Consider the following 14305-nt stretch of genomic DNA (forward strand, 5'->3'; position numbering starts at 1 on the left):
CACAATATCACAACCTGGGCCATATTTGATGTGAAATACTAATTAGGACATTACTATGAGAAGAATAGGAGTCCTTGGCACAAATACTTCAGAATGACCATTGGTCAGACACCGAGTGCTTACATAGGCCTAATCATCACCAGGTGGCACAACTTCACCTCGCCATTCCTCCCCCCCCCCCCCCCCCTTCTTCGTACTGAAACTGAAATAATGATTTTAACATTGCTTCTCAGCAGGTCTCCTTTTTTTTTCCACCTGATGTATAGATATGTTAAGTCTCTTATCAGCTATCTGTCATGATTGTCAAATCATTGATTTTTGTCTTTTCGCCCAATATTACAATTTTGTAATTTGTTATTCTTGGTGGAATTGAACAAATAAATTGAAATTAAAATTAAATTTAATGAGAAGGAGATCACACAAAACAAATATAGTTGCTCTTGCATTGAATACCTGAAAACAAAACCAACAACAAACTTCCCTGATACCAATGCAATCACAGTCCTGAGACATGAAATACATTTAGATACATTAAGAAGATAAAAACATGAAAAACATTCATAAAGATCACAAAAAAAAATAATAATCATGAAGATTTTCCACCTGATTTTGCCAAACATTTAAGAGCAAACAAAGACCTATATTTTCAAACCATTTTACAAGCGAGCAATTTAACTGACATGCTTGCTAGTTGAGTGGGATACCTCCATTCTTCACACAGCCACTTGAGGGCTAAAATATGTAATGTATATAGAGCATACATGTACAGGCCCCTCATATTTTGATTAAGTCCATTGATGCAGACATTTAACCAATAATTAACCTCCAACCCTCTCTGCACAAAGGAAATATATTTCAAATAACATTACTGTAAAACAAGAAATGTTTGCGTGCATTTTAATTTCACGAATTTCACGAATGTCAAGATTCGCGAAATTAAAATGCACGCGCAAGTTCTTGTCTTCACTATATGCATTGAACGCCAGTGGCAGTTTGCAAAAATTTCATGCCGCAAAAAAGGTCTTCAGCTCCAATTCGCAAAATATTCCTGCCGCGAATACATATTTTACAGTATTATTGGACTACTATACTGATATTCATGGACAGAAGATTACATTTTAGGCATCTTTTGTGACCATTGATGTTGGCATCGACCATTCAACCTTGCCATGTCGGGCAACTACTGTGTACATTTTTCTTCATTTCTTTTCTTCTCAAAAGGTAACATCACAAGTGGACAATCGTAGTTGAAGTTATTGCTGGAAAATCACATATTGAACACAGTACAGTGACCTCAGACTTTGACCTTTGACCTACCATCACTATCACATGGGTGCAAATCTTAACTTTGCCCAACAAAGTGCATTACTACTGGGCATTCATAGTATTAGATTTTTATCTTTTTTCACAAAACTACAGGGACCTTTCACTTTGACTCTTGACTTTCTATTTTTGTGTCACAGAAATATCTTGTATTTCTACTTCTCTCACCAAATTTATAGCACCACTGGTCATTCCTAGATGAAGTGACTGTTGAAAAGTTTTACCCTAAATTCAGTTACCCTTTGATCAAGACTAATAAGCGAAGTTTGCCTTTGGTAGACCTTTTCTGCTCCAAGTATCAAGAAAACACATTCCATGTATTTTTTTTTTTTGCCTGCCTTCCATGGATTTAGCTAAAACATTTATTGTGACATGACAAAAAACAACAAAAACATATTTACACTTGTTTAGCTCTCATAATAACCTCAACCAAACTAGACATCCCTAGAGTTACAGATAAAAGCAATAACTTATGCCAATAGATACATTTATTGAGATTAACAAAAATATATAAGTGCACTTACTTCATAAATGACTTTGTTATACCTTCAATAGCAAAACATAACAAAATATAACATGACCCCTTTTCTTTTTCCCCCAAATTTTAACCCGTTGAGGATGGGCTGATTTTGCTACAACACACATTTCCCATTATAGACCCCTGCCCGAGTATACTCAGGACTCGTCCTCAACGGGTTAAATGAAATATTATTGTGAAAGTACAAAAAGAGATTAGATAGATAAATATTTTGCTCTCACAATAGCCTCCAGCCTTCCTGTTTTCAACCAAAACAGAGCCAAAGGCAGCATGATTGTCTTATATCGATAGATCATTCCAATTAGATGTCATTATCCCACGCCTGACTCTCATAAGCATTCAGGAGCAAAAGCATGAAATACGACTCTTGGCAACATCACACATTTTACCACTGAATATGACCCTTACTTCTTGTGAAACCTTCCTTTCCAATCCGTTTGTGTTTGTGCATGTAAATGCCAGTGTGTGTGTGTGTGTCTGTGCATATGTGTGTGTGTGTGTGTGTGTGTGTGAATGAATATAAATTATTGAAAAACTAAGTATGTGTGTGTGTGTGTGCTACACTGCAGTGTGTACATTTTCATTCACTTCACAGCTCACCACAAGACTATATACATAAAGGTCGTTGTATATAGCAACAATATCCCTGAATGGCTGCCGGGAAGAATACTATACAACAATTACTGACAGATTAAAGTCCAACCAAAATAATACTGTCGAGTGAAACATCCATATATAGCCACAAAGCATACTTGGGGAGTAATAAAAACTATTTTCACCATTCCATCATAGACTTTTCTTTTCTTGTGGAAGTTGGCAACCACTTTGTGGACTGAGACATGTTAATTGCCTTCACAGTCTTTTTCCAGGCAAACTGATTGAATTTTGCCGAGAATGAAGAAAAAATAATTGAAATAAAAGGACACCATTTTAGCCTCTCATGAAGGAAGTTTACCCTAACACACATGATAATATCCTAAATGAAGTAAGATTGGAAACACTCAGCAAAAGCTGGAGGTCATTCGATCACTCCGGTTTTTTTTCTTCAAAATTTTTAATATTTTGGGTAATTCCTTGCACTGCACTCTCTACAGGAGAACATTTTGTGATGTCACAGTTTGTCACAGTTGTGATGTCACAGCTTGTGATGTCACAGTAGCTAATAACAATAAGAACATAAAACACAGTTCTACAGACATTCTTTTTGGAAGACATATATGTAGAGCGGGTGCTGTACGTTATTCCAAAGGGTCGTTATTCCGAAGGTTCGTTATTCTGAAGGTTCATTAATCCAAAACACACAAATTCCCTACACCTAGAGGTTCATTAATCCGAAAATGAAAAAGGGTTCGTTAATCCGAACATTTGTGGAGTTATTCCGAAGGTTCATTATTCCGAAGGTTCGTTAATCCAAAGATTAAAATAGGGTTCGCTATTCCGAAGGCTCGTTTATTCAAAAATGAAATAGGGTTCGTTATTCCAAAGGTTCGTTAATCCGAAAATGAAAAAGGGTTCGTTATTCCGAAGGTTCGTTGATCCAAAGTGATATAGGGTCCCTAACGAACCTTCGGAACAACAAGCTTTGTTTCATTTTCGGATTAACGAACCTCAGGAATAACGAACCTTATTTCATTTTCGGATTAACAAACCTTCGGAATAAACGAATCTTCGGAATGACGAACCTTTGGAATAATGACCCTTCGGACCAAAGAACCTTCGTAATAACGAACCTTCGGAATAACAAGCTGTAACCATTTAGAGCACTGGATATAAGTCATGGAGAAAGATAGTTGCCCCTTGTCAGCTACAAATAGAGGGAATTTGCACTGCTCACGAATACTAGAAATGTTTCAGCATTCCTTATCATATACAATAATGCTACATTTTCACCATATTCCCGGCAGCCACAGCGAGCATGTTTCATTTGTGGTCTTGAAAGCATTAAATAGGCAACAATAATTTACAGTCAACCTCTCTCAGTGACCACCTGTCGATACAGGCAACCTGCCATTTTGATGGCCAAGCCTCCCTAAAAAAAAAACAAAACTAGACATATCGCTACGGCTACTGATATGCCTCCGCCATAATGCATGGTTCTCCTAATAGGTCTATAGTACAATGTCTTGACAATGTGTGATGACAGTTTCACACAACTGGCAAAATATTAAAAGGACAGGTTTGACACAAATGTGCTGAATGTTCACTTTCCTAGAACTAGGTTCAATTGGATGAATGATTAAAATGTCAGAGTGCAGGTATTTGGGGAACTGATGATTTTTACTTGACTTTTGACCCTTTTATAAGTTTATGCATTGAGTAATTTTCAAGGTATTGAGGAAAAGTATAATTTCAGTATCAAATGGGAAAATAGCATTATCTAAACCTGGCCTTTGACCTTTGACCTCACAGTTCCAAAGAGAATCACTGTTAGGTTGAACATGCATAAATATGTAAGTTTCATGATGATACCTGGAGTTACTTTCGAGATATGGAGGAAAAAGTGCAATTTAGCACTTTCACTTGACCTTTGACCTTTGACCTTTTGGCAAGAAACTTCCCCAAAAATATATATTGGGTAATACATGCCATACATCAAGTTTAAAAAAAAAACAAACCTTCAGGCATATTGCATTCTAAGGAAAGTAGTGATATTTTGAGGAGTTGACCTTGACCTTTGACCCCCTGACCTTTGACCCACGACCCCAACTTCCCTAGATAATCACTGCCCATCAGTACAAGCATATATACTAAGTTCCATGAAGATACCTTGAACCATTTGCGAGATATGGAGAAAAACATGAAATTTCAATTTTTTTTTCACAAAATAACCTGTGAGCTTTGACCTTTGACCCTGTGACCCTAAAATCCACACAAAGTATTATCCCCCAAGGATATACCCTCATACCAAGTTCGATGTAAAACCACCACACGGTTCTTGAGATATCGACAAAAACAAAACGGGACGGACGGACGTACGGACGGACGTACGGACGTACGGACGTACGGACGGACGGACGGACGGACGGACGACCCGAAAACATAATGCCTCCGGCCACTTCGTTGCGGAGGCATAAAAAAAAAAATCCTTCCAGGAGAAAAGCCATGTTAAAGACCCTGTCTATAGCAGTCGCCTTCTTTGTCTCCTTTGGGTGTCCACTATAGACAGGTTTGACTGTACTCCCTTACCAGTTGGGCTGCACTTGAGACAAACAGGTCTCTAAAGAAAATATTACTTGTCTGAAAGAGCACGGCAAAGACATTGCAAGTAATTGTTTCAAATCTACTCATCTGTGGTTGAACTATGCCTTACCTAAATATTAGACAAACAAAGCCCAAGATCACTTCGAAGTTCACATACCTTACTGTCTCCCCTGGCACCTACTAATATTTATTTTTTCATACATACACAGATTTGAGATCATTTGTATTTTTTTTTTATAATGCAAGTTTTAAAGACATTGCATTCTGTGAGTCATTTGTGTGGCTAAGGAAAGGTTTTGTATGCTCATAGAATGGGCATCAAGCTTAGCAGTACTGAAAAAAAAAAATCTTACAGAGACCAAACCTGCAGTATCTAAATATCTGACATATGATTCTGGATGGTACAAGCCCAAGTCTCAATGAACCTCACACAATCATTGTTGGCCCTTTCGACAGCTCCTCTTTCATGTTGCATCAAAACAAAATGGCCCTAAAAAAAGTGGCCTTGCCCTGAAAAATTTGTGACGTAACCCTCAAAAACTACTGTAAAAGCTGTTATTTTTCGAATAAGAAGATCACAGACATTTTCACGAGATGTCATTTTCGTGATTACATGCCAAGGCTTTTGTAAGTGTAATAATACCCTAGTGTGTGGCAATATTTTTGCATGTTCTTATATTCACAACCCAAAAGGGATTCTCGAAATTCGCAGAAGTAACAGCTTATACAGTATAAAGGGAAATGATGGTGTGTGCCTCTCTCTGCTCTTTGTTGCCATGGAGACATCATCCACACACGGTCAGTGCCTCGTCTCCACTGAGAGCAGTCGATGCCAGCTGCTGATCCTACATATACACCAAGGCTTCTCGGCTCTGTGGACAGTCAGTGGCAGTGTGCAGATTGCCAACTATAGGTCTTTCATTGGTCTTTCATGTCGGCCTCACCGTGGTTACAGACCTGGTATAGCGTGAGGATACCATGGAGTGGTAAGGCTGGCTATGCTGGGACACATTTGAGAAATTGCGTAGCTACAGCTCTATCTCTGGTCGCTATGGAAGTACACATTCAACCGAAGAATCTCAAGTTCTCAACTGGAGTCCACTATTATCAATAAGCATATGCTTCTATGCACAAATTCACTGATGCTTTACTGACAGGTACTATTTGTGGTTTTCGAATATTACCCAGTGAGCAGCGAATGATGATCGATTCAATCGGACAACCCATGTCTCCCCACGCTACCTGGTGGTCTTTAAAAGCACATTCTATTCCAGTGGACCATCTGAAAGATCAGGCTTGCAGTCGTCCTCGCTGGGCATTGGATCTGGTGTAAAGAATCGATGATACACAAAACACAGACAGACATCTATTAAAACAGAATCTTGAGGGGCAAGTCTAATAATGCATTGCTAAAGTGTCAACATGGTTTCAAGTGCTAACCAATGATACTCTGCAATTCTGCAATATTTGATGCCAATGGCCTCACACATTCTGTTCTCCAAAGAGTGTGCCACACACTTTAAGAGATGGTATATTCTTATTTAAGCGCTCATATAACAAGACAATTTTTAAAAAATGTTTGCCTACAATTTTATTCATTTCATTAGCATAACAGTAAAGCCTATCAGTATAGCAGACAAAATTTAAATTGAATGGCACATGACATGCATGGCAGAATATTTTGCTGTGACTTTTTTTTTCTAGAATTTTGCAAGTTGACTGATATTAGCAAAATCAACAATTCATAAAAATATTGCCTCCTGTAACAAAAATATTGTGTACTTCATCTAAATGGTGGGAAATCAATAACTTTTGCCCTGAAAAAGGATAATCATTATTTTTTTCATTCCATCTTTGAAGTGCTTGATTGTGGACTGTGCACACAACTTCTAGCAAAATTCTTGGTATAAGTCTCAATCTGCTATAAATGTGACATCCACAGAATATACATGGCATATCAGATTCCATATATCACTTGCTAGAATAGGGGCTCTCTTGTTCAGACGTTTAACCTGTTCAGTATGGGAACCTGGTGACCTGCATATTACGGTAAGTCTATGGGCATTTCAGAATTCAATATGGAACAGGTTAATTGACAGAGTGAAGATGCCAAGGTTAAGAAGTAGGCCAATGACAGTGGTAGTTTAAATATCATTAAGTCTCCTGCCCATTGCCAATAGATAGTGCCAGGTATATATCAGAGATCAAAAGTCATAGGAAATTGAATATATCCATTGGTCTTGAAGTACTGAACTTACCTCAGGCTGTTTTACCGATGGATGTCATTTTACTTCTGAGACTAGCCAGACTCACTCACCGTTTTAACCTTAAAACCTTTAAATCTTTTTGCCTTTGGTATCTTTACCTTACCCAAGACACATTAACCTCTTTGATAGAAATTTTACATAAGATATTTTTACCTCTGACATTTTACCAGTGGTGTTTTTAAGCTTTGATATTAGTGTCTCTGATCATTACCTCTGATATCTCTATTAATAAAACTGTCATGTCTGACTTTAATACCTCTGATGTTTTACCTCTGCCTTTTTTACTTCAGACACTGTTACCTCAGACATTTATATCCCTCATATTGTTACCCGACATATTTTCACCTCTGACGTATTCACGACTGGTATTTTCACACCAAATCTATTTGAAGACTGTCCTTCTATGCACCTACCATCATGAGGCACTGTAATGCCCACTTCTTGGAGCCTCTCTTCTAGCATCTCACACCGCTGCTTCAAGTAATTCATCTTTCTGACCGTGTGCTGCAGGTGAGCTTTGAACTGGGACGTAATGTGGTCGTTTCGCCCGCTCTCGCCCAAACGCAGCCTACGATTCACCTCCTCTGACTGCTGGACCTTCCGCCGCAAGTCTTTGTTCTCGAGGAGCAGCTGCTCCCGTTCCTGCTCCAGGAAGGCGATTTCGTCGAGCGTAGCCTGATGGAAGTTGGCCGCCTCGTGGAGGAAGCGTTCGTAGCCATCCATAGCCACATCGGTGGCAGACCTCTGCCCCTTGGGTGGAAACAGACTCCCCGTGGCTCCGCTACTGGTGAGTTCCGGTGAGGAGCTGCACCTCTCGTCATCCATCGCATCCTCTTTGCTCCCCAACACCACTGTTGATGCCATCCCCGGATGGAACATCAATGAATCGAGTTCAAGGGTCGTGGCTGGATGCTCTTTGACCGCCGCTTCTGTCCTAACATCGTTTCCATGGAAACCTTCTAGTCTACTGTGAGATTCTCTGTCAACCTCGATGTCAACCTCTACACCAGAATCTTTCTTTCCAGATTCTTCTTCTCCAGTGTGAACACAGAACTTGTTATCATTCACATCAGCCATGACGACTTGTTATCATCCTCTGTCGACTGAACGGCCGCCTGTGGAGTATTGAATTTTGACAAGAATTACAGTTTAGTCATAAGGAATGAAAATTCCATCAAGGAAATTAAAACAAAATCTGCCTTCATAGATGATTATCTAGAATGCAAGCAGCAATAACAAGTATACTCCATTAGACTACTACAGGATGCTGAGAATTCAAAATCAGCAAAGAATGAAATCATTTAGAAGTGAAAGTTATGTACAACAATGATAGGGTGGATATGTTCACACAACTCTTAAATTTCACAAATGTGACACATAACACTCAATGTCTTGGTGTCCTAGCAGCTTGTAAGATTCAGTCTGGTGGAACACACCTGTCTGTTGTTGTTGTTGTTGTTTTCTTCTTCTGCTTTCTGATCTTTACAGAAGGAAAACCAGGGGCAGGGTGCTACATACTTTTTTTTTACCATTTGCTGGTCAGGCAAGCAGATTTTAAAATTGTTGCATAGTATAACACTTGACTTGCCCGAAAATTTACTTGCCTGCAAAGAAGGGTCCAAAAATATTTTTTAAGAAAATGATATATAGAAAATCACTTGTAACAAGTCACAAGCTTGATAAAACACACTTGTTTGATTGAACAGCACATGTGAGGGGCAAAAAACACACTGTCTTGAATTTTTTTTAGCTGCAACTTCCCATCCAAAATTGCCTGACAAGCAAAAAACACAGAAAAAATGGAAAAAAAAAGTCTTAACATTTTTTTTTTGCTGCCATTTCCCTCCCAAAATCGCCTAACAAGCAACAACAACAACAACAACAACAACAACAAAAGTCTCATGGTTGTGCTGGTCCTGTATGTTACTTGTGAAGATGCCCTATCAAAGGAAAAGTGTCATTTGAGGAGATTATGCAAAACACATTTCCAAGATCATGAAAAACACAATTTATCAAAATTGGTGTAAAAAGATTGTTTATTGATATTTGAAATTATGAATCTGTAGGTCCTATGCACAAAGATGTCACTGACAGATTTGAAAATATATTTAAATGAATGCAAAAAGCTAAGTAGTTGTAGTAGTAGCAGTAATACTTTTTGGCACATACTTTTCAGTGTGTGTTTATACGCTCATAAAACTATGAATAGTTCCCTTTACCCGACTAATGGTTAATATTTGTTTTAGTCCACACAAATATTTCAGTATCCTTAATCAAACTACCCACTCTGTTTCTTTATATCCTTTCCAGTGGCGGATCCAGAGAGGACTGCACCAGGCAAACGCCCCCCCCCCCCCATTTTTTGTTGAAACAAAAGAAATAAAAAGAAAACATGGGGAGGGGTGTGTGCGCCCCCTTTTCATTTTGTAAACGCGCCCCCTCTTTACGGAATTCCTAGTTCCGCCCCTATTTTTCCCTGGTATAATCACATATTCTGATGAGTTATTTAATACAAAGGCAGAAAAAGAATAATGCACCTACAAAGTATATAGACCCTATTAAAAATCAATTACCCTTATTAACCATGTCTGGTGATAAGGATGGTGATGGTAATAGAAATGATTGTGATATACAGCTATAATAAATGACATTCATAACAATATTGGAAATAAGAAAGAGAATTAAGTAAACAATGACAAATGCATATCATGACAATAATGTTTTTAAGGAAAGTACAATATATATATATAAAATTCAGATTCATCGCAGGATAAAAACCTTTTTTTTTTCTGTTTGTCAGCTGATGAAACTCAGAAGTGGCACCAGAATCTGAAGTGCCCCCCACACACACACACACACACACACTTTGGAAAACGTGGCGCCTGCCATGTGGGAAGCAGGGAGGGAGGCCTCTTTCCACATCCCTGGTGGGAAGTCGGTCTGACCAGCGAGGCGAAAAGCTACAGTACGGTTTTCTCTTCTCGGATTTAACTTGTCATTTCGCCTCGCTACCTAGACAGAAAGATCCGTCTGTCCGGAGGACTCTTTAAATATTTTGCCATTAACGCTGTCCTCCGTAGACATGTATACGGAGGGGATCCGTGAAGCCAGACGCAGTCTCCGCGGAACATTCCCCGACGGACAGATACAGACCGATCTTTCGGTCAACTCGCTACCGCACCTGTAACAGCCCACCTGTAGCTCACACCCCGTACGAGAACAACCTGCCGACTGACTCACCTATTTGGCCAAGTCAACAAGCAATACACAAATGGTAATTGCTTAATTAAAGCGACATCGATATGGGGTACAAGGACGACGATGAATACAATGATAACTGGACGATTAGAAGGCAAATGCAGATCGGGACAGCAGAGTAAAGAGATCGTGGTGGGGAAGACTGGGTCTGGGAGACTGATAAATGTAGCCAAACTAAAATGTATACACAAGAAATGGGTAGGCCACATACCTTTTTTTAGAGGAATGTTACCTCGTCCCGTCTCACTCTTTGTCGAATATGGTCCACTTACGAGCTTTTAAATACAATGAAACATGGACATGTAGCCGTTGCTGAAAACATCACTCACTGACTGTCTGTGACCTGTCTCGATCGATTCAGCTCTTCTCAAGTAGGCATGCAGCCAGTGACTTCTTCAAGTGCGAGTGAACGGTGCGAGGGTCCTAAAGAGTTTCGCTTCTCACGCGGCTCCGAGCTGCCGACCCGGAGCTGCAAGAACATGAATGTTTCGTGATCTTGGTAGCATGTTAAAGCTTTTTCATACAGAGTGGCGTGTATTGCGGTACCTCACACGAACTGGTGTTTTCCCCCAATGAATTTGACAGTGCGTGGTTGCCGCGCCACAGCTACACACGAAGTGAAACTATACGCGACTGTAGTCGTCACACTCATCAGAGTGTTGGGGTGGGTGAACTTGTTGCTTTGTTTCCAACGAGGGGATTTCCCCTTACACGATTCGGCAAGGCGCGCCGCCTCAATCGCATGTTATTCGAGCTTGTTACGTCATGGTGTGTACTGTATCTTGAATGACGCACCAACATGCTACGGATAAAAATACCTCAGTGGATCTTTCCATCATTCGTTGCACTGTTGCTGAGCTCTTTCAGATGGCCCGAGGAACTATAAATATAGGGCCTACTAGTAATTTGTGATAGAGTACTAGTACATGTTTAAACATCAAAATTCTCGGATCAAACGTTCAGGACACGACACACTCGTATAAAGTTGGTGAAGATTTTGCTTTATAACCTACACCTAAACTTTGTTCATGAGGATACAACAGAAGACACCATAACTTAAATCAAGTGATGCAGTTATTGCGTCATATCTATAATGACCTACAAACTTTTTCGTACTTGTACTTTAAGCATGGAGCTGCTAAGCACGAATTGTGATCCTGTCCTTCCTGTAACGATTACGCAACATGTACACTAAATCAAATACATTGTATAGGGCCTACCCGCAAAGCCAGAGAAATGTTATTAAAGGCCGTGTCACACCAGCCTTGCGTGCGACTTGCAAAGAACAATTTTGACTACCCGGAGGTCCCCGTAGATATCCGCACATGACAGTACCTAGCATGTATCTCAAAAGTAGTCGCCCGGAGGTGCGCACGCATATTTTTTTACCTGCAACCGTGTTTAGGCCCTGTCACACCTTTCCGGGCAAGCTACTCGGGCTTGTTACGTGTAGGGATTTTCTAGCATACCGGACATTCCTGAGGGCGGAAAAGGATTTGTGCGAGTCAGCGCATGTGTCTTACTTGCTGGACGCGTTATACTTGCGAGTATACTGTGTGACCTTTGTACCAGTCGCGTGGGGGCTGACAACTTAGTGAAGGAATTCCTCTAATGGAATGGCTGAAATCTCACAGAATTTCATTATCTTGGCTGCATACGGGACAGCGAAGTACCTGCGTGTGAATTGCCTGGGAAGTACTGCCGCTAAGGGTCTCCTACTGGCGTTCTGCGTGGACCTCTACGGGCATTCCCGCGACTCACCCGGAAAAAGTTTTGGTCATGCTCAAAACTTGGCTGCGTTTAAATCGGACGTGCGTGAGCACCTCCGGGCAACTACGGCGCTAAATACTGTCAGGTGCGGACCAACTGCGGAGAGCTCCTTGGAGTAAATTTGTTTCCCCGCAAGTCAAGCCGCAGATGTTCCCCCGTACGGTATGACAAGGCATGAATGAAAATCGTAAACATTCTTGTTCGCCCGCTGAAAATCTTCTACGTGCTGGAAACTATCTCCTCGCCACAAGCCCGCGTTATGGTGTGACACGGCCTTAAACGGAAGTCATGTTGTGAACCAGTGCATGGTCAGCCAGGCGAAGTGAAACCACGGCATGGAGCCACATACAGTATAGCCCCATGGTGAAACACTGAAACTTCATATACAATGATAAAACACTAACAGGGTCCACCTGTACGACGTGGATATGCATGCACATTATATGACAATTCAAGAAGCTTTCAGTTTGATACATGCATGGTCATTATAAACCTCGAGTTAAAACCAGTTTTGGTTATGACCTAACTTCAAGTTTCTAACATTTTGTTTGTGTGTGTGTGTGTGAGATAATGGAAAACCTACTATGAAAGATAAAGGAGCATGTAATTTTAAGAGGAATTCAGCATTTATTTGATGAAAATTGGTTTTGAAATGGCTGAGATATCCCAAACAGTGATCATAATAAAAGGTGGGACCCACCTTTTATTACGATCGCTTTGTTTTACTTTGTTTTTTGGATGTCTCAGCAATTCCAAAACAGATTTTCATCAAATAAACTTCTAAGTTTCTCTTAGAATGGTATCCCCTGTACTTTTTCATAGGTGGTTTCTTGGTATTTCGCTAAAAGTTAAAAGCCCAATCCCCATGTCCAATTATGTACCATCCTTTTAAGCTATAAACCAGTGGCGGATCCAGAGGGGGGCGCAACAAGCGCACACCCTCCCCCCCCCCCTTTATTTTTTTAAACAAAAGAAATAAAAAGAAAAAAATGAAATGAGACCCGGAAGTGGCACCAGAAATATTAGTTGCGCCCTCCCCGCTCCCCCCCCCCTTAACAGAATTCCTAGATCCGCCCCTGATAGACTGCAGATAAACAGAAATTGGATTCGCACCCATGAAGTGAGTCTTTTATATATAACTTGCATCATGATGGGACTGATATTCTAGTCGGGCCTCAGAGGAAACCAAAACCCAAAGAGAAATGTGGATTGAGTGAAAGCAGCGACATTTATAGTACAGCACATTCATCAGTGAAAGTTTGAGGAAAATCGGACAATCGATGCTAAAGCTATGAATTGTAAAAGTTTTGGTGTTGGAACCACTGGATATAAGGAGACTACTTGAGTTTATGACATATGACGTAAAAGAGAATGGAAAATGCCATTAAACACAAAACAACAGCAACAACAACATCATGTGTGGACAACAATAAATATAAAGAAAATTCATCATGCATGCTTTCACTTTTGTAGCGTAATGAAAGAGTACTGCACTAACCGCTTTCAGAAAGCAGGGGGAATGATTATAATTATACTATACCCTTAACATACATATCTCAGCATCAAGTTGATGGAATGTGTAATTTTCATGAAAATGATTTTTTGTAGACTTCGCTCAATATCTTTTTTTATATTGTTGTCCGCGCATGGTATCATGAACTCTAGTAGTCTCCTTATCCAGTCATTACAAGACCAAAACTTTAAAAATTTCTAATAATAAGTTTTGCATGATTGTCCTATTTTCCTCAAACTTTCACTGATGTGTTCTACTAATGTTACTGCTTTCACTCAATCCACATTGCTCGTTGGGTTTTGGTTTCCTTTAATTGCATTAAAGGGAAATGATATGATAAGAAAGTGATGATTGGGAGAATCAATAAATCAATATTCAACGAATGAAAAAGATCATGCATATTCCATGGCTCGACACTAACTTTTTTGTTTGGTG

At 39.9% G+C, this 14305-nt stretch overlaps 1 protein-coding gene across 1 annotated transcript; it reads right to left on the bottom strand.

Moving 5' to 3' along the window:
- Positions 1-5766: 5766 nt before the first annotated feature.
- On the bottom strand, positions 5767-10910 carry LOC139732004 (uncharacterized). The gene is made up of 3 exons (XM_071642877.1): positions 10799-10910; positions 7743-8444; positions 5767-6386 (listed from the first exon to the last, which is right to left on the bottom strand). The coding sequence occupies exons 2-3, from the start codon at positions 8404-8406 to the stop codon at positions 6328-6330; spliced, it is 723 nt and encodes a 240-aa protein (XP_071498978.1). The 5' UTR covers positions 8407-8444; positions 10799-10910; the 3' UTR covers positions 5767-6327.
- Positions 10911-14305: the final 3395 nt, after the last annotated feature.

This window comes from Diadema antillarum, unplaced genomic scaffold, assembly GCF_040938485.1.
Source record: "Diadema antillarum isolate AM-2024a unplaced genomic scaffold, OU_Dant_1.0 seq00000396_RagTag, whole genome shotgun sequence".
NCBI lineage: Eukaryota > Metazoa > Echinodermata > Echinoidea > Diadematoida > Diadematidae > Diadema > Diadema antillarum.

Bases quoted from the DNA above. Each gene is read 5' to 3' on its own strand.
- LOC139732004 (XM_071642877.1), bottom strand. From the start codon at position 8,406: ATGGCTGATGTGAATGATAACAAGTTCTGTGTTCACACTGGAGAAGAA. The intron at 6,387-7,742 runs GTAGGTGCATAG...TCTTTACACCAG, and splicing joins CATTACAGTGCCTCATGATG to ATCCAATGCCCAGCGAGGAC.